Below are 24108 nucleotides of genomic sequence, written 5' to 3'. Positions count from 1 at the left end.
GGTGCAGGTTGCAGCGAGCCGAGATTGCACCACAGCACTCTAGCCTGGGTGACAGAGCAAGACTCTGTCTCAAAAAAAAAAAAAAAAAAAAAAAAGTATGTGAATAAATAATCACCAATAAATTTTCAGGTTTGATAAACCAAATATCCAAGAAACTCAATGAATCCCAAATACAAGAAACATGATGGTATAACATAATCAAATTTTTCAAAAATAGTGATAAGGAAAAAAAAGCTAAAAGCAACAAAGAAAAAAGGCACATTATATGAAGATAGTGATGAAAGACTTCTGATCAAACAATGTGAGAAGAAAGTAACATCTTCAAAGTATTGAGAAAAAAAACTTGTAACTGAGAATTTTATACCTCTCAAAAAAACCTTTCAAAAACCAAAGGTGAGGGCTGGGTGCGGTGACCTGTCACTGTGGTTACAGGCTGGGCGTGGGCCTGTAATCCCAGAACTTTGCGAGGTTGAAGCAGGGAGATGGCTTGAGCTTAGGAGTTCAAAACCAGTCTGGGCAACATGGTGAAACTCCATCTCTACAAAAAATACAAAAATTAGCTGGGTGCAGTGGTATGAGCCTGTAGTCCCAGCTACTTGGGAGGCTGAGGCAGGAGAATTGCTTGTGCCTGGGAGGCAGAAGTTGCCATGAGCTGAGATCGCACCATTGCACTCCAGCCTGGGCGACAGGAGTGAAACCCTATCTCAAAAACAAACAAACAAACAAACAAAAACCCAAAACAAAAAACAAAACCAAAGGTGAAATAAAGACATTTCCAGACCTACAAAAGCCAGGGGAATTCATCAATGGCAGACCTACAACACAGGAAATGTTAAAGGATGTCCTTTAGGCAGAAGGAAAATGATGCCAAAAAGAAATCTGTTTGTAAACAGGGAAATGAGAGCACTGGAAACAGTAACTACATGGGTAGATAGATAGGATTTTTCTTATTATTAAAATCTATGCTGCCCAGACTGATCTTGAACTCATGGCCTAAAGGATATAGGATAGCAAGATCCATCTCTAAAAAAATTAAGAAGTTAGCCAGGCACAGTGGCACACATCTGTGGTCCTAGCTACTCTGAAGGATGAGGCAGAAGGATCACTTGAGCCCGGGAGTTAGAGGCTGCAGTAAGCTATGGTTACACCACTGCACTATATAGCCTGGGCAACAGAGTGGGACCCTGTGTCTAAAAAGAGAGAGAGAGGGCCGGGCGCGTTGACTCAAACCTGTAATCCTAGCACTTTGGGAGGCCAAGGTGGGCGGATCACGAGATCAGGATTTTGAGACCAGCCTGGCCAACATAGTGAAACCCCATCTCTACTAAAAATACCAAAAATTAGCTGGGCGTGGTGGCGGGCGCCTGTAATCCCAGCTACTCAGGAAGCTGAGGCAGGAATCGCTTGAACCCGCGAGGCAGAGGTTACAGTGGGCCAAGATCACGCCACTGCACTCCAGCCCGTGCAACAGTGTGAGACTCCGTGTCAAAACAAAAACAAAAACAAAAACAAAAAACAAACAAAAAAACAAAACAAATAGGAGAGAGAGAGAGACACATACGCACACACAATAGTTTAAACGTAAAAGAACAGAAAATACCACGCTACCATTCAAAGAAAACTGGAGTGGCTATTTAACATTAATATTAAATTATATTTTTATTAATTGTATTATTTCCAAAATTATTCTAACATTTTGTTAGTTAATATTAAATTAATATTTTAATATTAGACAAAATAGATTTCAAAGCAGAGAACAATACCAGGGATAAAAAAGGTTATTTTATCAAAATAAAGTAGTCAATTCTCCCCAGATTGAGTTCTCGATTCAAGGTAATCCCAATGAAAATCTCAGCAGGCTTTTTTGTAAAAATTGACAAACTGCTGATTATAAAGTTCATATGGAAATGGAAAAGACCAAAGACCCGAAATAACCATTTTTTTTTAAAACAATGTTGGAGGACTTACATGCCCCAATTTAAAACCTTACTCGAAAGCTATAATAATGAAGACAGCGCATTGCTGGTATGGTAGGTAAATAGATCAACTAGACCAAGTTCAGAGTATAGTATTAAACCCTTACATTGATAGTAAATTTATTTTAGACAAAGGCGCCAAGGTAATTAAATGGGGGAAAGATGGTCTTTTCAAGAAATGGTGCTGGGACAACTGGATCTCCACTCGTAAGCAAGATGATGTTAAACACTTAACTTTACACCATATACAAAAGTCAATTCAAATGGCTCTAAATGTAAAGCCCAAAACTATAATACGTCTAGAAAACAATGTAGAAAAAATACTTGCGATCTTGGTTTAGGCAAAGGTTTCTTAGATACAATATCAAAAGCATGATCAACGTAAGAACTCATTGATAAATCAGAATTCATTAAAACTTAAAACTTCTGCTCTTCAAAAGATGGTGTCAAAAGAATGAGAAGACAAACCACACACTGGAAGAAATTATCTGCCAAAATATACCTGATAAAGGACTTGTGTCTAGAATATATACAGAACTCTCAAAACTTAATGATAAGAAAATAAGCGGTCCCTTTAAAATACACAGAATATCTGACTAGATGCTTCACTGAAAAAGAGAAATGAATGGCAAATTAGCACATGGAAGGACTCTCAGCAGTAGTGATTACGGTAATGCAATGAAAACTGCAATGAGACACAACAATGCATCTAGCGGAATGGCTCAAATTAGAAAGACCAGCCAGACCAAACGCTGCTGGGAGTGTAAAAGAAGTAGAATTTATACACTGCTGGTAGGAACGTCAAATGGTAGAACCACTCTGGAAAGAGAGTTTGGCAGTTGCTTAAAAAGTGAAACCTACACCTACTGTATGACTAACTACTTGACTCCTTGGTGTTTACCCAAGAGAAAAAAAAGTATCTATCCATGTAAGGACGTGCAGTGAATGTGTGTAGTAATATCCTAAACTGAATAATATCCCCAAACTGGAAACAACCCAAATATTGATCAACAGGTAAACTGATAAAGTCGGGTACACAGAGTCCATGGAACACTACTGAGCGATAAAAAGAAATGAGCTACTGAAACACAGAGCAACATAGCTGAAGCTCATAGTCACAATGCTGTGAAAGGAGCCCGATAGGAGTCCATGCTGTGTGGCTCCATTCACAGAGGTTTCCAGAAACTGCAAACGAATAGATAGTGGCAAACAGCAAGTCAGTGGTTGCCAAGGACATGGGTAAAGGTTGAGGGGCTGGGGAGGGAAGGGAGATATTACAAAGAGACACAAGGATAGTTTTGCACAACTGGTAGCAATGACTCTTTTTTCCTTCTTTTTTTATTTCCATATAAAGGACCAGAAGCAATAACTTTCTCTTAGGAGGGGGTGTGGGGGAAATTTAGCTTTCTGAAAATACTGAGAACTAGCTATAACCTAATTTTCTTTTCTTTTTCTTTTTCTTTCTTTTTTCTTTTTTTTTCTTTCTTTTTTTTGTTTTTGAGGTGGGATCTCACTCTGTCACCAGGCTGGAGTGCAGTGGTATGATCTCAGCTCACTGTAACCTCCTCCTCTCGGGCTCAAGCAATCCTCCCACTTCAGCCTCTTGAGTAGCTGGGACCATAGGCATGCACCACCATGCCCAGCTAATTTTCTGTATTTTGGTAGAGATGAGGTTTCATCATGTTGCCCAGCCTGGTCTCAAACTCCTGAGCTCAAGAGATCTGCCTATCTCAGCCTCCCAAAATGCTGGGATTACAGACATGAGCCACTGCACCTGGCCTGACTTTTTTTTTGTTTTTTTTAAGAGACAAGGTCTTGCTCTGTCACCTAGGGTGAAGTGCTGTGATGTGATCACAACCCCCTGCAGCTTCAAACTCCTGGGCTCAAGTGATCCTCCTTGCCTCAGCCTCCCAAGTAGCTACCATGCTCAGCTAATTTAAAGCATCTTAAAATTTATGTAGAAATGTGGTCTTCCTATGCTGCCCAGACTAATAATCTGATTTTTTAAAATATTAGTCAACTGTATTTTGTGCACTTCAAGCAAAAAAAAAAAAAAAAAGCAATTGAAATTCTAGCCATTTTATGACATTATCATGTAATCTACATAGCATTTTCTTAAATAATGTGCAGCTGGATTCAAGTTTTATGTGTACAAAAACAGAAGCACAAATGTTCTATCAGAAAATAGAGGTGAGTATTTAAATAATCTGTCTAAGATGACACTAAGATAGAAACAATAAGGGACGTCAGTACAGGGGAAAGTCACCATAGAGAGTGGGAAAGGCTCTGCCACACATTGCTCAGGGCAGAGACAGGCTGAAAGCATTTTGGAAGACAATCTAATAAAAGCTATTAAAAGTAAAAATGTAGTATCTTCTGTACCCAGTATAGTAATTACTCAGTAATTCCATATCTGAAAATCCATCCCATAAAAATACATGTACCAATACAACAGGACATACATGCATGGCGCTCATTGCAGTTCTACTTTTAGAGGGCAAGTGCACAACACACCCACGTGTGGAACACACATAGCTAAGAGCGGGACAAGGCTCTGTCAGGTGAGCTGCAGGGATCCCCATAAGCTGTTGCTGACAGCAAAAAGCAAGAGGCAGGAAAGGAAAATACTGAATCTGTAAAATAAATAATGACAAAGTGCATGTTTCTATGTGTATATGTGCAGACACATATGGGCCTATATGAGACTGTATAATAAGTCACAAGGAAAATATGGATATGCAAGCTCTAGGCTGCTATCATGGGCTACCAAGAGCACTGGGATTGAGGGTGGAGGGCTGAGGTATGTGGGTGTGAGAGAAGTGTCTACAATAAAAACAACATATAAAATGTGATCCCATTTATGTAAATGTGTGTGTGCATAAAGAGATAAATTAGGGGATGGTTACCAAAATGTTAAAGATGGCCATAGTGGGGATATGGAGTTTTGAGTGACTTTTTACTTTGTTATTTACATTTTTATCTATTGTTTGAATTCTTTACAAATATCATGTTATTTGTATAATTTTAAAAAGCCATTTTAAGTATAGTAAACCAGAATATGTATCTTAAAAGTTAAAAGGCAAAAGAAAATTGGAGGAAAATAATTCAACATTTTATAAAGGGTTAATCTTTATTATATAAAGAGCTTTTCCATACCAATAGGAAACAATAAACACCCTCCAGAGAAATGGGCAAATGACATGAACAGGCAATTCAAAGAAGAATAATTGTTTCATGTAGTCAACCTCAACAAATATTTAAAGAAATGGAAATTGAAAAAATGAGTCAGGAAAGTAATCAAAATGAAAACTCCTTGTGTTGGCAAGGATTAGGGGACCAAACATTTCACACACTATGTGGTGGGAATGTTATTTTTGGTGGAGAGGCTAATTTGGCAGTGTAAAGCCTTAAAAATACATATATACTGTAACTCAGAAACTCTATCTCTAGGAATTTATGCTATAGAAATCAACAGAAAAAAAGTACCAAAAATGCTTATGGTATTGGTTCTGGTATTGCTATTGAAATTGGTATGGTATTGCTATGATAAAGTACAAGTATGTTTATGGTATCTCTATAAAATAATTAAAACTGCAAACAATCTAAATGGCCATCATTAGGGGTAGCCATTAAATGGAATACAATGCAGCTGTTAAAATGATGACACAAGCTTCCAGTTAAAGGTCATGGCTGAATGCACATGTTATGTTTACATCTCATCTTTCCAAAAGTTCAACTGAAATAACGGAAAAATGAGTAGGTAAAATTAGAACTTCACAGAGAACCTGGGAGGAGTGCTACTCACAAACCAGACCCTTCAGAAACTTCTGGAAGAGAATAAAACACAGCAAGAAATTTACTGAAAATGTAATGGAAAAAGAAACTTGTAACTCCATAAAAGCAAAAGCAAGGACCTCCACGAAAAGTTTCTCAGCAGAATTCCTAAATAACTCCTAGATAAGAAGTATCAACTAAGAGAAAACTGCAGCAGTTGTGGTTGGTTGAGAAATTAGCCCAAGGGTAATGTGGCAGCAGTGCCTGCATTCAGAGGAGATGGCACTGGTATTCACATGGATATTGGTGCTGGTATTGGTATTCGCATTAGTATCGCTATTACTACTACTCTTCCCTAGATAAAGACCCCAGAAGAGCCCCCTAAAGTGCAAGGCCAGAGACAGCTGGCAGCCCGAGAGATGACTGACCAAGAGTGGGTGTCCATGCACCCAAGAGACCATACAATCAGCGCAAACTCCCCCCATCCCAGCCTCTCTTCCTCTTCCTCACACAGTCACCCGAGTGTGTCCCTCTGCCTGCACGCACTTGGTACACCATCTATGCAAATGCCTGGATGAAGTCCTGACCATTAATGGAGGGAACCCACGGGACAGACACATGTTACGGAGGGAAGGGAAAGATGACTAACATTTGCTCATTCTGTAAATCTCCACATACTTGTATTTCTTTACCATTAATATATATTCATATTTATATATATTAGTGTATACTTAAATAATTCACATATTTAATTCATATATTTAAATTTAAATATAGATTCAAATCAATATTTATTAATATAGAATGATATCAAGAGATGTTAAAATAGAAAAGCATAATATAAAATAGAATGGCTTTACCTTTGTAGAAAAAAATTTTTTTTTTTTTGAGACAGAGTCTTGCTCTGTCACCCAGGCTGGAGAGCAGTGGCACGATCTCGGCTCACTGCAAGCTCCGCTTCCTGGGTTCATGCCATTCTCCTGCCTCAGCCTCCTGAGTAGCTGGGACTACAGGCACACGCCACCACGCCTGGCTAATTTTTGTATTTTTAGTAAAGACAGGGTTTCACCATATTGGCCAGGCTGGTCTCCAACTCCTGACCTCATGATCTACTGCTTTGGCCTCCCAAAGTGCTGGGATTACAGGCATGAGCCACCACACCCGGCCTAAAAAATTGTATTTTATAAATATATGTGCTTAGCAAGAAGTGTGGAAAGACAGACACCACAGTTCTGCATGGTGCATAACAAGTGACTTTTTATTATTTTTATTTCTTTTCTGTATCTAAGGAATTTTCTGTAATGAGAAATTAATCATGAGTCTTTTTTAGTTCAAAATACAGAGCCATTTAGAAAGTTAATTGCTTTAAGTGTGATGGAAGCTGTATCATAAGTTCAAGGGAATTTACGGCTTTTTTTTTTTTTTTTTCATCAGAGACACAGTTTCAACAACCACCAAAAAATGAAGCTGTTCATCATAGCATCAGCTATTTCAACACATTTCTGGAAATCAGAAGCCACCTGTCTGGCACAAATCTGAAAAGGAAGATGGGGTAGGGGTGCCCTTTTTGCCCTCACACTGGAGTGCACGGTTTCTGGGTGTGAAGCCCCCGCCCTGCTAACTCAGCACTTCACAAGAAGAGAACCCACCTGCCTTGTTCTCCTGCTATGTTCTCAGAATAAACAGAATAAAACACAGCATACCAGTATGAAGCCCCCTCTTGGAAACAGAAAGTACACAGGCAAACACATGTGGAGACAAAACTTCAATAGCAAGGCAGGAAAACGGCGTTTAACAAAGACAGCTGTTTACACAACTTACAGGATGCTTGGCTGAAAGTCTTCCAGTCACAGTTCCAGTCTGATTCCATGTAGAGGAAATGGAGCCCTGTATTAGTTAAAAAGAATCAGTGTAAACTCTGGCAATGCTATGTGAAGTCAAGGATGTGGCGGAGCCTCCACCCACAACACACAACACTCACTGGTCCTCCAGAAGCCAACAAGCTGCTGGCCCTAAACTTCCAACCCTGAAATGTCCTTGGGGTTACAAAATTCCTGACGTGTGATTAGGGAAGGGTGAGGAAGGAGGCTCCCCCTAACCCATGTAGGAACTGCAACAAGACTTTATGTCACTCACAACTCCTGTGCATGGGGAGAGTAAGAGCTGTTGGGCTGTGGGGAACTTGGCATGGGCTCAGGATAGGACTGTGCGTCACAGACAGGTTCTGTCACTTGCTGAGTGAACTTGACCGAGTCACAGAACATCTCTTGACTGCAGTCTCCTCAGGTCTGAACTAAAACAGTAACATCCTCCTCAGATGAATCCAGAACAGAGACACAATCGTGGATGTGAAAGGTGGTCAGCTAGAGCTTCCTCATAAACGGAGGGTTTCAAGGCATAACGTCAACCTATGCTGCAAGGGGACCTAAATGATACCAATATTATGGTTCATAGTTTCAAGGATATTAGATTATTTTGGCTGGGTGCAGTGGCTCACGCCTGTAATCCCAGCACTTTGGGAGGCCGAGGCAGGTGGATCACGAGGTCAGAGTCTGAGACCAGCCTGGCCATCATAGTGAAACCCCGTCTCTACTAAAAATACCAAAAATGAGCTGGGCGTGGTGGCGGGCACCTGTAATCCCAGCTACTTGGGAGGCTGAGGCAGAAGAATCGCTTGGAGCCGGGAGGCGGAGGTTGCAGTAAACTGAGATTGCGCCACTGCACTCCAGCCCAGCGACAGTGCGAAGCTCTGTCTCAAAAAAAAAAAAAAAAAAAAGAGAATATTAGATTATTTCATCATTTACTAAAATTACAAAGGTTCTATATGTATCTGAACTCACACAAAAACCACAATCCTAATCACAGTATCTTTTTGTAAAGCTTGTTACCTTTTTCATACAAGCTAATAATCCATCTACAAAGGTTGACTTGATCTTGTGAACCTAAGGTAGAAAGACAAAAATAATCATTTTCTTTAAGTCGTAAGTCTTTTTTGGGCGGGGGGAAGGAGTCTCGTTCCATTGCCCAGGCTGGAGTGCAGTGGCATGATCTCAGCTCACTGAAACCTCCGCCTCCTGGGTTCAAGCGATTCTCTTGCCTCAGTCTGAGTAGCTGGGATTACAGGCGTGTGCCACCATGCTCAGCTAAGTTTTACATTTTTAGTAGAGATGGGGTTTCACCATGTTGGCCAGGCTGGTCTTGAACCCCTGACCTCAGGTGATCCACCTACCTCAGTCTCCCAAAGTGTTGGGATTACAGGCGTGAGCCACCACACCCAGCCGGTTTAAGTCTTTAAACAGGAATGGTGTGAATGGTGTTTCACAGAGTGCTGGGTACATGCTGCTACTATCACCTCAGATGACTCCGGGAGGCCCTGGAATGACCTTAGGTGGCACCAGGATTAAATAACACTGACCCACACAGAAAGATGTCATTCCACTCTTTAAAAATAGATCTATTAATTCTAGAATCTTTCTAGATTTACAGGACATTTGCAAAGATAAACAGATAAACAAATACTCTGACACAGTGTCTCCTGTGGCTGCCCCTTTACATTGCTGCAGGGAGAAAGGGCCAGGCTGGAGCCAATGTGCTCCCTCACAGCTGCCAGGCCCTCAGGATACAGCAGGCCACAGGCTCAGTGAATACGAGGACCTATGCTGTGGGCAGTGGCAAAAGCTATAAACGTGGTTCACAACCAAAAGAGAACTTTGGAAGGAAATGGCAGGTGTGTGAACAGAGAAAGGGAATCACCAGGGGAGGGAAGGGGGCCACTCATGAAATCTCTGGCAAATGTAAATGCAGGACAACACAACACTGCTATGGTATGGTCTTGGCAGACCTAGAAGCCAGGGAGGGGTTATGGGAGGCTTCGAGACTAGGTACTGCTGGGCGTCTCCTGCACACCGACGACACACAGCCGTGGCCTGCCACCTACTTCCTTCTGATTCCTCATTGTCTTCTTCCATTTTGACTCCTGGGGTTCGCGAGTGGGGCTGATTGCAGACTTGGGTAAAATCACATTAGGGTGCAAGTAAGCAGTGCCAGTACAAGGTTAACCTGACAAAACTCTATTCCCCCGAGAACACTGGGAGGGCTACTTCAGCCATTATGGATTTCTGTTGACAACACAGGGCTGTATGGTTCCCCTTCATCACCTTTTACGTACAAAAAAATTAACTTACCTGCCTGTATTCCAAAATTATCTTGGGTAATGGATGAAGGTCTCGCAGAGCATTTAACTAAACATGAAAATAAATATTACCAATGTAATTCTTCCATGTTAACATTTTAAACATTTATTTTCATCTGGAGAAAGTCTTTGTAATAAATGGTCTAATTGAGCATATTTTCCAAAATAAAGACGCATAATAAACTCAAGTTTATCAGGTGTCTTAATCCTAAGCCCTTACAAAACTATTCTGATGTCTACATGGGCACTAAAAACATCTCAGATAAGCTTGGAAATAAGATTCCTCTTGAGATTTAAATTAGCGAAATCTAAATCCAGGATAGGTAAAATACCATGTCAGTGTCTACCAACGTGTAACTCGCTAACTGCATAATTTCAGGGAGGGAGTAATGGATTATGAGTTCAAAGATTAGCTTTAAAAATCAAAATATAACATACCTATAGGAAAGTGAAAGAGAGTAAGAAAAGTTTGTTAATTATCACAAAGTGAGTACAGTTGTTAACCACCACCCACAACAAGCAACGACACATTCCAATTTCCCCAGTAGGTACTGGCTCCTTCCCCAGGGCTGACCACCACCTGGACTTCTACCACAGGCTACCTGTTTCCTGTCCTTGGTCCAATACTATTATTTTTAGGGTTCATCAATATATGAAGCAATATTTCATTTATTTGCACTGCTGTGTAGTATTCAAGTGCCTGAATGTAGAATATGATCCATTCCACCTTTGATGGATATGTGTTTTTTTTCTACCTTAGGGCTATTATGAATAATGCTGGTACAGAGATTTTAGTTGATGTATGTCCACAGTTCTGTGGAATACATACAGTAAGAAGTGTGAAACTGCTGCATCAACATTAGCAGAGATACTGCCAGTTCTCCAAAGTAAACGTACCTGCTTATACCCCTTTCAGCAAAACATAAAAGTTCAAGCTGATCCACGTTTTTGCCAATGCATGTCATCACTGTTGTTAATTTTAGCTGTTCTGGTAAATGAGCAGTGATCTCTCACTATAGTTTTAGTCTGTATTTCCCGTGACTAACGCTGTTGGACACTATTCATATATTTGACTAATTGTATATCTTCTTTCATTAAGCCCTTGTTCGTGTCTTTTGCTCACTTAAAAACTTGGTGTGTCTTTTTCTCCTTGAGTTGTAGAAATTTGTTATTCTGGACAGTTTTTTGGCCAGTTATATATTTATGGGAAATATCTTTTCTCCTTCTGTGGCTAGCTTTTTTGTTCATTTTTTTTAACTTTTAATTTTTTTTACATAAGGTCTCACTCTGTTGCCCAGGCTGGAGTGTAGTGGTGCAATCATAACTCACTACAACCTTAAACTCCTGGGTTCAAGTGATCCTCCCCTACCTCAGCCTCCGGAGTAGCTGGACTACAGGAGCACACGACCATGCCTGGCTAATTTTTTAAATTTTTGGCAGAGATGAGGTCTCGCCATGTTGCCCAGGCTGGTCTTAAACTCCTGGCTTCAAGTGATCCTCCTGACTCAGCCTCCCAAGGTGTTGGTATTACAAGCATGAGCCACAGTACCTGGCTTTTTCACTGTTTAATGGTGTCTTTTCGTAATTAGAGATTTTTAATTTGATTGTTGTCCCATTTATCAAGTTTTCCCTTTATGGTTGATGCATTTGCTGTCCTACTTATGAATGTTTACCTGCCTCAAGGTCTTAAAGATATCCTCTTGTTACATCTTCTCCAATCTTTACTATTTTGCTTTTGATACTTAGATACACAATTTACTTGGAATTTATGTTTACGTGCTGCATGAAATGGGGGCCAAGAAGCACTGGCCCTTTATGTAACAAGCCCTCCTTACTTAATGCTTTGCAGTGATACCCTATGAGACACACTCTCTCTCCCTCTCTTTCTTTTTGAGACAGGGTCTTGCTCTGTCACCCAGGCTGGAGTGCAGTGGTACCATCTTGGCTCACAGCAACCTCTACCTCTGGGGCTCAAGCTATCCTCCTGCCTCAGTCTCCAGAGTAACTGGGACTACAGGTGCATGCCACCATGCCCAGCTAATTTTTGTGTATTTTGTAGGGATGAGGCTTTGCCATGTTGCCCAGGCTGGTCTTGAACTCCTGGACTCAAGCAATCCTCCTGCCTTGGCCGCCCAAAGTGCTGGAATTACAGGCATGAACCACCATGCCCGGCCCGATTTTCTTTATTTTTTTTACCTTTAAGTTCTGTTGGACTTGATGTTTGTGGATTTTCTATCTTGGTCCATTGGCCTATTTACTGACCCTTGAGTCAACACCAAATGGTATTGCCTAATTAATTCCTAGTAATTCCTATTGCTTTATAATTAGTCTTGATATTCAATAGACTATGTCCTTAAATAGTGCTTCCCCTCCTCCCCCCAGATTATTTTGGCTTTTTTTAGTTTTTAGCACTTCCATATAAATCTGAGAATCAACTTTTCAATTCCTACCAAAAAAACTCCTGCCAGGATTTTAATTAAAATTGTTTAGAATCTATAAATCAACTTGCGGGAGAACTGATTATATGATTTTGATGTAATAGTGTAAACCACTAAATCATAGTGCTCTCTGAATAAAGACTGAGAACACAAGAGCTGTGACCATAAAACATTAACAGTGGGAGGTATCTTGCCTCAGTATAATCCGGAATTGCAGTTTTTGTAGAAAAGCTATCTCCAGGGGGGTGAAAGTGCATGAAAATACTTAGCCAAGAAAACAGCTTAAGATCATCTAACTCTCCTTATCTTGATACCTTACTCACAAACTAACTTTCTAACCAATAGTCTCCCAGTATATCTTGACTTGAGCAGCCTGAGAACACCAAAAAGAAGTAGTGTTTGATCGCACAAACCGTGTATAAAGCACTGAGTGTTGGCTGAGGGCCAGAGGCGGAGCGCCATCCGCTGCCATGGCTCTGTGGGCTCACCCGCGCACTCTGTGCTGGCTGCAGACACCACATTCTCCTGACCTCCCTTCTCACTCATTTCCCGCTGGTGCTTCTCTCTCTGACCTTTAAAATACCAGTTTCTCGGAGTTTAACTCTGTGGTCATCTATACCGGCTGCGTACCGCAATCAACAGGGAGCTTCAAAAGCAGGCCCATGACTAGGCTCCGCCACCCAATTCTGACTCAGGGGATCAGCTGTGGGCCTGGGCACCCGTGTTTTCCAAATCTCCACGCAGGGCAGAGGAACATTGTCCCAGGGCGACTTTAGTAAAAATCAGCTGGCAGCTTCCAGGTGTGGATTCCCAGCACGAGCCCCGTCCCACAGGCCCACTGCTGTTTTGTGACATGGCACATCAATGTCTCACATACACTTCTGTCCTAACATATCCAAGGCTGAACACTTGACCTTGCCCTCCATAAACAGTTCCTGTTCCAGTTTTCCCTGAGTAGTGGCTGTATCCATTTGCCCAAGTGCACAACTCAGAAAACTCAGAACTACTCCACATGCTGACTTCTGTTCACACTCACATGAATTTATCAGAAGGTCCTTTCTGTTCTAAATATCCTCTAAAAATCCATCTGTTTTGCTCCATTTTCATTGCCATGACCTAGACTGCAGTGACAGCCTACTAATGAGTATCCCCCATTCTCCAACCAGCTAAAAGAGTAATCTTGGCTGGGCACAGTGGCTCACGCATGTAATCCCAGCACTTTGGGAGGCAGAGGCGGGCGGATCACCTGAGGTCAGGAGTTGGAGACCAGCCTGACCGACATGGAGCAACATGGAGAAACTCTGTCTCTACTAAAAATACAAAATTAGCCGGGCATGGTGGCACGCACCTGTAGTCCCAGCTACTCAGGAGGCTGAGGCATGAGAATCACTTGAACCCAGGAGGCAGAGGTTACCATGAGTCAATTCATCACGCCATTGCCCTCCAGCCTGGGCAACAAGAGCAAAACTCTGTTTCAAAAAAAAAAAAAAGGGCTGGGCATGGTGGCTCACACCTGTAATCCCAGCACTTTGGGAGGCCGAGATGGGCGGATTACCTGAGGTCAGGAGTTCGAGACCACCCTGGCCAACATGGTGAAATCCCATCTCTATTAAAAATACAAAAATTAGCCAGGAATGGTGGCACATGCCTGCAATCCCAGCTACTCGGGAGGCTGAGGCAGGAGAATTGCTTGAGCCCAGGAGGCGGAGATTGTAGTGAGCTGAGATTGTGCCACTGCACTCTAGCCTGGCTGACAGAGCAAGACTCTGTCTCAAAAAAAAAAGTGATCTTATAAAAACATATCCAACACCTATTAGAATGGTGAACATCCAGAACACCAACACCACCAAGTGCTGGCAAGGATTTGGAGCAACAGGAACTCTCATTCGTTGTTGGTGGGAATGCAAAATGGTGCAGCTACCCTGGAAGACAGTTTGGCGGTTTCTTACACAACTAAACGTACTCTTATCATTTCATCCAGCAATCGTACTCTTTGGTGTTTGCCCAGATAAGCTGAAAATTTATGTCCACATAAAAACCTACACGCAGATAATTATCTCTGCTTTATTCATAATTAACAAAACTTGGAAACAACCAAAATGTTCTTCGTAGGTAAATGGAAAATAAACTGTGATACATCCATGCAATGGAATATTATTCACTGCTAGAAAGAAATGAACTATCAGGCTATGAAAAGACATGGAAGAAACTTAAGTACCTACCACTAAGTGAAATAAGTCAATTCAAAAAGGCTACACACTGTGATTCCAATTTTGTAACATTCTGGGAAAGGCAAAACTGTGGAAACAGTAAAAAGCATAGTGGCTGTCAGGGGCTGGCGGGAGGAAAGGAGGAATAGGCAGAGCACCGGATTTTTAGGGCAGTGGCACTGCTCTGTATGATGCTGTAATGGTAGATGTATGACATCATACATTTGTCTAAACCCACAGAATGTCTAACACCAAGAGTGAACCCTACACACAAGAGCAGTCCAAGAGTATACTGTGTAACTACGGACTTTGGGTGATAATCATGTGTCAGTGCGGGTTCACTGACTGTTAACAACGGTACCATTCTGTCGAGGATGCTGATAGAGGGGGAGCTTGTGCATGTGTGAGAACAGGGAGTACAGAACAGGGAGTATGGGAACTCTTTGTACTTTCTGCTCAATTTTACTGTGAACCTAAAACTAAAAAATAGTCTTTTTTTTTTTTTTTTTGAGACCGTGTCTTACTCTGTTGCACCGACTGGACAGCAGTGGTATAATCACTGCTCAGCGCAGCCTTGAACTACTGGGCTCAAGTGATCCTGCCACCTCAGCCTCATGAGTAGCTGGGACTACCAGCATGCACCACCACACCTGGCTAATTTTTAAATTTTTTGTACAGACATGGTCTCACTATGTTGTCCAGGCTGGTCTTAACTCCTGGCCTCAAACAATCCTCCTGCCTCGGCCTCCCAAAGTGCTGGGATTACAGGCGTGAGCCACCGTACCTGGCCATTAAAGTCTATTTTTTAAAAATCTAGATCATAGTTGCTCCCTTACTTAAACAATTCCAAGGCTATCCATTTTTCTAAAAATCTACATTCCTTCCCATAGCCTGCAAAGCACAGCAGAACTGGGTCCTTGTTCACCCTCAACCCCATCCCTCCCATTCTTCTCAGTCACAAGGCTCCAGCCTCAGCCCCTGAGCAGCCTGAGCCTTTTCCCATTGCAAGGCCTTGTTCTTATCCTTTGCATAGGCACTTCCTCATCTTCGAGCTTCAGCTTACACATAATTCCTTAGGGTTCTCTCTGGACCACTCGGTCTGGAGTGTGTCGCTCTCCCTGTTATTACCTTAATGGCTCTTATCCTCCTGGATGGTTCTTGTAATATCTAATTTTAGGTGTCAACTTGACTGGGTTATAAGATAACCAGACAGCTGGTAAAGCATTATTTTCTATGTGAGTGTTTCCAGAGGAGGCTGGCATGTGAGTTGGTGGACTGAACAGGGAAGATCTGCATTGATGCGGGCAGGGAATATCCAATCAACTAAGGGCCCAGTTAGAATAAAAAACAGAGGAAAGATGGATTCACTCACTCTGCTGGCATCTGGGACACGCTTCTCCTATCTTTGGACATCAGAACTCCAGACTCTCCAGTGTTTGGACTCTAGTACACACACTGGTGACACTCCAGGCTCTTGGGCCTTCAGCCTTGGACTGAGTTACACCATCAACTTCCCTGTCCCAAGGCTTTCGGGCTTGGACTGAGCCACACTATCAGCTTTCCTGGGTCTCCAGCTTGCAGACAGCCTATCGTGGGACTTCACAGCACCCCCAACTGCATGAACCAATGTCCCTAACAAATCCCTTCTCATATACCTATTATCTGTATCTATATCTGCATATGTCCTACTGGCTCTGTTTCTCTAGAGAACCCTGCTATAGTTCCTCACTGGAATAGATATTCCATGATGATAAAGACCTTTTCCCCACTAAACCGTCAACAGTGTCTAACACAGAGCCAGGGCCACAAGAGTGTTTGCTGACTAAAACAGAAAGGGCATCTGTCCTGCTCATGGCTGTATCCCACATACTGGACGCCCAGCAATGGGGTCAGTGCACACACATGACCTGGAGACTCCATCACTTCAGTTAGTCAAGGGGTGTCAAAAGCAACTCCTGGAAATGATGAGTGACTGGTCCAGGAATCCTGACCCCAAAGCTGGACCACCTTCCCAGAGTTTGAACTCCCTGTGATGTTCTGAGAACATGTGACTTCATTGCAGAGAAAAAAAAAAAACCATCAAAGTTTCCTTCAGTTTGTTAGGGAGGGACCCTTGTTCCCCACTCGTCACGTGCCTACTGAGGGGAGGGAATTCCCACTATACCCCAGCAGGAGTGAGCGGACCAGCTAGGCACCACAGGACTCTAAACTACACTGTACAGGTACAAGGGTACGTGTGTTCTTCGGCCCATGTGGAGCATCTGAGAACCCTGAGGTGAGTGTCAAAGAACTGACGTTGCATAGATCGTGTTCTCTTACCACACTTCATTTAATTCAGAAATCAAGGCTGGGCACGGTGGCTCATGCCTGTAATCCCAGTACTCTGGGAGGCCAAGGTGGGCAGCTCACCTGAGGTCAGGAGTTTGAGACCAGCCTGGCCAACATGGTGAAACCCCGTCTCTACTGAAAATACAAAAATTAGCCAGGTGTGGTGGCAGGTGCATGTAGTCCCAGCTACTCAGGAGACTGAAGCAGAAGCATCGCTTGAACCTGGAAGGGGGAGGTTGCAGTGAGCTGAGATCACACCACTGCACTCCAGCCTGGGTGATAAGAGCGAGACTCTGTCTCAAAAAAAAAAAAAATTAGAAATCAATAACAAAAACTATCTGGGAACCCCACACACATTTGGAAACGTTAAGACACACTTCCAAACAACTCAATGGTGAAAGAATTATAAAGAAAACATGTAGAGTTAAACGATGAGAAAAAAATGGCACATCTCAAAACTTGAAGGGTTCATTAGTGACTTCCTGAGCATCCACTATGCTCCAGGCATTGTACTAAGCACTGGGAACATCCCAGCAACAAAAAAAAGTTGTGCACTCTTAGGGTTACATCTAGTTGGGGGAGCTGAGCAGCAGCAAATCTGTGTGTGACGCAGGGGATACCATCAGCTGGTTTCCCCGACATCAAACATGGATTCGTGGAGGAAAAGGGCAGGTTGGGGACAGGCGCTGGGGTGAGAGGAGCCACAACGCTCACCAAGGCCTCTGGGAAGGGGGCAGGGAGGATGGAGAGAAGTCATGAGAAGAAATCTGAATCTTGAATTTGTCCATGTACATGGCATAAGCCAATCTTTTCATATGCATGAATGAACAACTTGACTTATTCAGTTAAATAAAAGAGTGAGGCTAATATGACTTATGCTCATTATGTCTTTATGGGAGAAAAATGAGCTCCTCATGAAAGCTGTTGCCTTAACATGAGAGCACATCAGCACCAGAAGAGAGTGATGCCTCCTTTCTTGCATTGCTGGTTGTCTGGAGAGGGAAGGGAGCTGCAAAGGGAAGGGCGACAGTGCCAGCTGGTGCCAGGACAGAGGTGAGCTCAGGTGCAAGTGCGGGATGAGCGGCTTGCCCAGGCAGCGCCCCCTGCTGGAGCTCTGGGGCATGTTACCCATGTCCACTGTGTGGTGTTGAGACCCAAGCCTTAGTCTCTGCAGCAAGACAGATGCTGCTTCCAGGAACCACCTGCTGACCCAGCACTCCATGAACACACCACAGATGCTGAGTTCAACACCAGGGGCTGGTTTGGTTCTGGGGACAAACTGAAGTCTTTGATCTGCACAACCTACATTCTAATGGAAGAAGCAAACACACACCTAAGATAAACTTTAGGTAGTGGTGAGTTGTGTGCAGAAAATAACTCAAGGTGAAGAAACAGCTGTGACTGGGGACCTTACTGTAGTCTGGGCGACCAGAGGTCTCCCGAATGCAATGTATAAGCTGACAATCAGAAGCAAGTGGGAAAAATTTGTGGCACGAGTCTGGGGACAGAGGAGGAGCTGGTGCACAGAGCTGCAAGCAGCTCAGCAAGCGCTGGAGTGTGGACAGAGAGGAGGTGCTGGGCCAGGAAGGCACAGCCAGAGCACGGGCCTGGGGATATGCTCTGCAGCTCGGATTTGACGGTAAGTGCGATAGAAGCTACTGGAAGTCCTAGGGCAGTAACGTGACTTTTCCAATGGTTTTAAAGGATCACTCTGCCTGGGTGTGAGGGATGATAAGCAGGGGCAAGAGTGGTTGGAGGGATCTAAGTGAGAAAGGTCTATGGTGGAGACGGGGAATGGGGAAAAGGAGGCATGCTCAGGACCTATTTTGTGGGTAGAGACTGTGACACTTGCTGTGGGGGAGGTGGAAGGAAAGTCAAGGATGACTCACAGGATTTTTCTTAGAATGGCCAATGCTAACTGGTCTTTTGAGAGCTTTTATGTCAGGCACAGTCCTAAGTGCTGTTTCACACAGACACATGGACACACATGCACGTGCACTAAATTCTCACAAGATTCTAGTAGGGAAAGTACTATTATTATCTTTCTTTTATAGATCAGGAAACTGAGGCACAAGTAATGTTTTCATGTTGTCCAAACCATGCCGGCCAGTGATAGCTCACCCCACTGCCCCTGTTCTTACTCACTACTCTGCACTAGCTCCCAAGGACCTGGAAGGAAGATGGGCCCTTCACTAAGGTGGAGAAGGCTTGAAGAAGAAGAAGATTTGGAAAGGCACAGTTCCGAGTCCCTCCAGTGGAGCATCCTCTGCAGGAGTCCATTATTCACCCAGTAACTGCCCATTAAACCAGCAAAGGCCAAGTGCAGGTACAGTCAGCGAGCTCAGGCTCCATGAGGGCCTGTACTCTAAGACACCCTCACAGGGCGAAGACCGGAGGTATGTGGTACTGGAGAGGGAACAGGACCAGAGGAGATATCTTAGAAGGAAACCTTCCTTTGCTACAAAGTCAAATGCTGGACAGAGCACAGAAAGCACAAACTGGAGCCTCAAAAGCTGGTTCTCACCACAATAACCAATATTCACAATGACATTAATTCACTTATTTACTGACCTCCACTCTGGGTCTTTTCAGTAAAAGTACTCACTGGCTTCTGAATATCGACGTATACTCTCCCACTCCAACACAACACAATCTCACTACTCCTTGTCTTCAAAAAATTGATTCCTCTCAAGAGAGGAGTAGGTAAAATTCTCTAAAATAAATCTGGGGAAAGGAGAAGACTGATGACCTGCTTCTAGTTCCTCTTGGGGACACGAAGCAAAGAGGTTTTGACTGGATTGTCAAGAAGTTGGTTTTAAGAACAAAACTTCACCAAATTATGCTTTTCAGAAAGTCAAGCCAATTAACTGCTTCTGCAAAAGTGCACTGTCTGACTCTCTCTCCTTGGTCCGCAGTGAGAAAAGCAACCTTGGTGTGGGGAGCCCCTCTTCTGCAGAAACTGCTGCCAGCATGAGGGGACGGCCTGAGAGTCTCGGGTGGGTCTAAAGGTCAGCACACAGGTGGTGCAAACATGCTGTCATTCTGAAAAGAAAAGGATAACTCTGAAACCTTACCACTGCTTCTGATGTGGATGGGTATTTCTGCAGCCCCGTTCTGGGGAGACTGTTCCTTCGACTCAGCAGGTGCAGCTTTAACTTGCCAAAGAGGATCTTCAACAAAGCAATTTACACATGGTGAGGGAATCTCACATTTGAAAGAAACAGAACATTACTATAGCAGAGCCCATGCTGCCAGCCAGAGAATACACACCCAAACAGACGTTACAACATGCTTAAATTCTCACTTAGTACTTTTCTTTGATTTAAAGGCTTTGAAGTAATGAATCTCAGTGTGTTCATTACTTGTGAGAGATCATGAAAAACTTACTTTTCGGATAGTTGACATAAAATATTTATAAATTCAAAATAAATCTCCCTTTAACTCCTGAATAAGAAATATATTTTATGAAAGAGCCAAAATTCAGCTTTACCTCTCGAAGCTGGTTACTGCTCATTATAAGAAACTGTTCTCCTGCAACAAAATGAGCTTCTTGCTCCAATTCCTTGAGACGAGCCTGAAAATATGATACACACAATTAATCTCATTCATAGCTTTCACAATTTAAGATTATTTTTTTGTTCATCAAACAATTCTCAACAGCGAGATGGGCATGGTGGCTCACGCCTGTAATACCAGCCCTTTGGGAGGCTGAGGCGGGAGGATCACTTGAGCCCAGGAGTTTGAGACCAGCCTGGGCAACATAGTGTGGCCCCATCACTAAAAAAAAAAAAAAAAAAAAAAAAAAAAAAAATTAGCTGAGCACGGTGGTGCACACCTGTAGTCCTAGCTACTTGGGAGGCTGAGGTGGGAGGACTGTATGAACCCGAGAGTTCAAGGTTGCAGTTAGTTATAACTGCCACTGCACTCCAGTCTGCGTGACAGTGAGACCCTGTCTCAACAAACAAACACATACACACAAAATTCCCAAAGAAAGCTCTTAAGAGAGTAATAAATAACCTATAATTTATCAAAATAAGCATAAAAATACATATTTTGGCCAGGCACGGTGGCTCACATCTGTGATCCCAGCACTTTGGGAGGCCGAGGCAGGTGGGTGTCTTGAGCCCAGGAGTTTGAGACCAGCCTGGGCAACATAGTGAAACCTCATCTCTACAAAAAAATAAAAATAAAAATAAAAATAAAAATAAACGTATTTTGCCTCATGGTGAAATACCTAGGCTCATAGAAGCATCCTCCCCCAAAGGTAAGAAAACAAACTTAAAGAAGCAAAAAAAATGGGAAGGGAAGAATCAATTCTCCAGCAATATTAAGACTAGAAAAGGGATCCAACATCATATAGAACAAGACAGAGGTAGAAAGTATAGGAAACAGGCTTGTATCCAGAATACATCAGGATATCCTATATATCAGTAAGAAAAAATATAAAAATGGGTAAAAGACTTGAGCAGATCCTTTACAAAAAGAAATTCCTAAAAGCTAATGATGCTGTGAAAAGCTAATCAACCCCACTAGTGTGAAATGTGACATACAAAATGACATCACTCTGGTCCAGAGCTCTAGAGGAGAGTCAGGGAGCCATTCTAAGGACCACCTGCATGACCTGAAACGCTGAAAAACAAAACCAAAAAGACAGGGACTTGCATTGAACCTCTGAACTGGGCCAAACTGCAATGACCACAACATCCTGGAAAACAGCTGGACTTTGCCAGTGCTGCAACTCCTGAAGAGTGACAACCAATGAGCTCAATGATTCATGCACTGAGCCAGCCACCTCCACCAAGATCATTCTTTCACAACTGTGTATTTGCCCTTAGCTTCCTCTGAAAAATCTCGACTCCCCTTCCTCTCTTTGGAACACAATTTGGCCTTTAGCTGAATGTGTCCCCTAAATTGCAATTCCTAAGACCCCAATAAATGCCTTGTTTTACTGTTTTTCAGTCTGGTTTTTTGCCTTTTCTTGGTTGACATTAAATGGTGTCAGAAGTAGGACACAAAGCAACTCTCCTCTGCACTCTGGCACTGCCACAGATTTGAGCATGATACTTGCAGGAACCCCTTGTGCCCTATCACCTCCCTGAAGGCCTGGGACCCTGGTGGAGAATCCTCTGGTTTCCCTGAACACTCCATCTCAGTTGAGGTTCAGACCTTTACTGGGCGTCTGTCCTTTGCTGCTGGCTGTTGACAGAGGGACTTTTCCCTTTTTGGTGAGTACTCATGGTGACTTCTGCTTCTGAAAGTACAGGTGCTGAGTCACCCTCTCCTGGAATTTCTGCTGATTTTCTGTACAAAAATTATGGTCCTTTATCTTATAAATTTATTTATTGAACCAACATCACTGAAAGTGATTTGGAATTACAATGGCCAATCTGGGCATCTTTGATCTCCCCAAATTTGTTTTCCTCCACAGACAATTAGAAGGGCTAAAAGGAAAGACTACACAGCCTGAGTGGAACAGCCACTTTACTTTGGTATCTTGAGGCATCTAAAAGAATCCAGGGAACTAAACTAATGTTCCTAAGAGATAACAATGCCCAATTAGCTCAAAGACTCTCTAAACTAGGAAAGAAAAAAAAAAAAAACCCAGAAGCATCTTCTACCCCGACCCTTCCCATCCATTGTCACGCTCTGTACTCTCTTGCTTATATGGTAGAAACTTATTCTAAACATGGAAAATTACCTCCTGGGTTTTCCATGAAGAGGCGGCTTATTGGATTGAGTAGCTAGTGGAATAAGTATACCACTGGAAATTCTAATCATCAGTAGCCAAACAGTAGATCTTTAAATTAGAAAAACTCCCATAAAATATTTTTGATATCTCTCATTCTAAACAGTTGCTTTATTTGTACTTACGGGAGGATCAATTTTTTTTAAGAAAGACACATAATAGGCTGGGTGTCGTGGGTCACACCTGTAATCCCAGGACTTTAGGAGGCCGAGTCGGGAGGATCACTTGAGCCCAGGTGTTCAAGACCAGGATGGGCAACATACTCATCTTCAAAAAAAAAATAGCCAGGCAGGCATGGTGGCATGTACCTGTAATCCCAGCTACTCAGGAGGTTGAGGCAAGAGGATGGCTTGAGCCCAGGAGTCTGAGGCTGCAGTGAGCTATGATTGCAGCAGTTGCACGCCAGCCTGGTTGACAGAGCAAGGCCCTGTCTCTAAAAACAAAAATAAGGCCAGGTGCGGTGGTTCGCACCTATAAACCCAGCGCTTTGGGAGGCCAAGGCGGGCAAATCACTTGAGGTTAGGAGTTCAAGACCAGCCTGGCCAACATGGTGAAACCCTATCTCTACTAAAAAGACAAAATTAACGGGCATGGAGGTGGGCAACTGTAATACCAGCTATTTGGAAGGCTGAGGCAGGAGAATTGCTTTCAATTGGGAGGCAGAGGTTGCAGTGAGCCAGGATCATGCCACTGCACTCCAGCCTGGGCGGACAGAGTGAGACTCTGTCTCAAAAAAAAAAAAAACGGCCATGCAGGGTGGCTCACGCCTGTAATCCCAACACTTTGGGAGGCTAAGGAGGGTGGATCACTTAAGGTCAGCAGTTCGAGACCGGCCCAACCAACATGGTGAAACCCTGATTCTACTAAAAATACAAAATTAGCCGAGCATGGTGGCACATGCCTGTAATCCCAGCTACTTGGGAGGCTGAGGCAGGAGAATTGCTTGAACCTGGGAGGTGGAAGTTGCAGTGAGCCAAGATTGCACCACTGTACTTCAGCCTGGGAGATAAGAGTGACACTCTGTCTCAAAAAATAAATAAATACATAAAATAAAATAAAATAAAAAAATTTAAAAAGACACATAATAGTGTCATGGCTAGCCTCAGAAATTCTCTTGATGAAATTAAACAACAAAAATCTGACCTGAACAACATTAACATCCTTTGTACATTCAAACTGCCTGCTTTGGACTCCCTGCGGAACTTACAAAAAAAAAGAAGACACTCTACTTTGGTCTCATGGAGATGTAAGTCCTTTAATTCAGGAGAAGAACCACTAATTTAAAACCTGGTTTAATATGTGTGTGACTCTTGACTTTGGGGGGGTTCTTCTATTTTTCTCATGGATCCCCAAGAGTGATGAGCAGGTTCAAGTCTAACATATAGGCACCTCAACTGACTGTCCTCTGGACTCCAAAACTTTTTCTTTTTTTTTTTTTTTTTTT

The 24108-nt window shown here is 42.9% G+C and overlaps 1 protein-coding gene across 2 annotated transcripts in view; it reads right to left on the bottom strand.

Moving 5' to 3' along the window:
• Positions 1-24108, bottom strand: part of LOC105532652 (HAUS augmin-like complex subunit 3) — a 191743-nt gene that overhangs the window by 76145 nt on the left and 91490 nt on the right. For both annotated transcript variants that reach the window (XM_011970856.1, XM_011970855.1), the window contains 5 exons: positions 20409-20492; positions 19993-20088; positions 9935-9991; positions 8639-8692; positions 7572-7637 (listed from right to left, as the gene is read on the bottom strand). In XM_011970856.1, the coding sequence (XP_011826246.1) occupies positions 7572-7637; positions 8639-8692; positions 9935-9991; positions 19993-20088; positions 20409-20492 (357 nt within the window). The remainder of the gene's footprint in view (positions 1-7571; positions 7638-8638; positions 8693-9934; positions 9992-19992; positions 20089-20408; positions 20493-24108) is intronic.

Source organism: Mandrillus leucophaeus, unplaced genomic scaffold (assembly GCF_000951045.1).
Source record: "Mandrillus leucophaeus isolate KB7577 unplaced genomic scaffold, Mleu.le_1.0 Scaffold98, whole genome shotgun sequence".
NCBI lineage: Eukaryota > Metazoa > Chordata > Mammalia > Primates > Cercopithecidae > Mandrillus > Mandrillus leucophaeus.
This window is presented reverse-complemented; position numbering and strand designations above follow the sequence as displayed.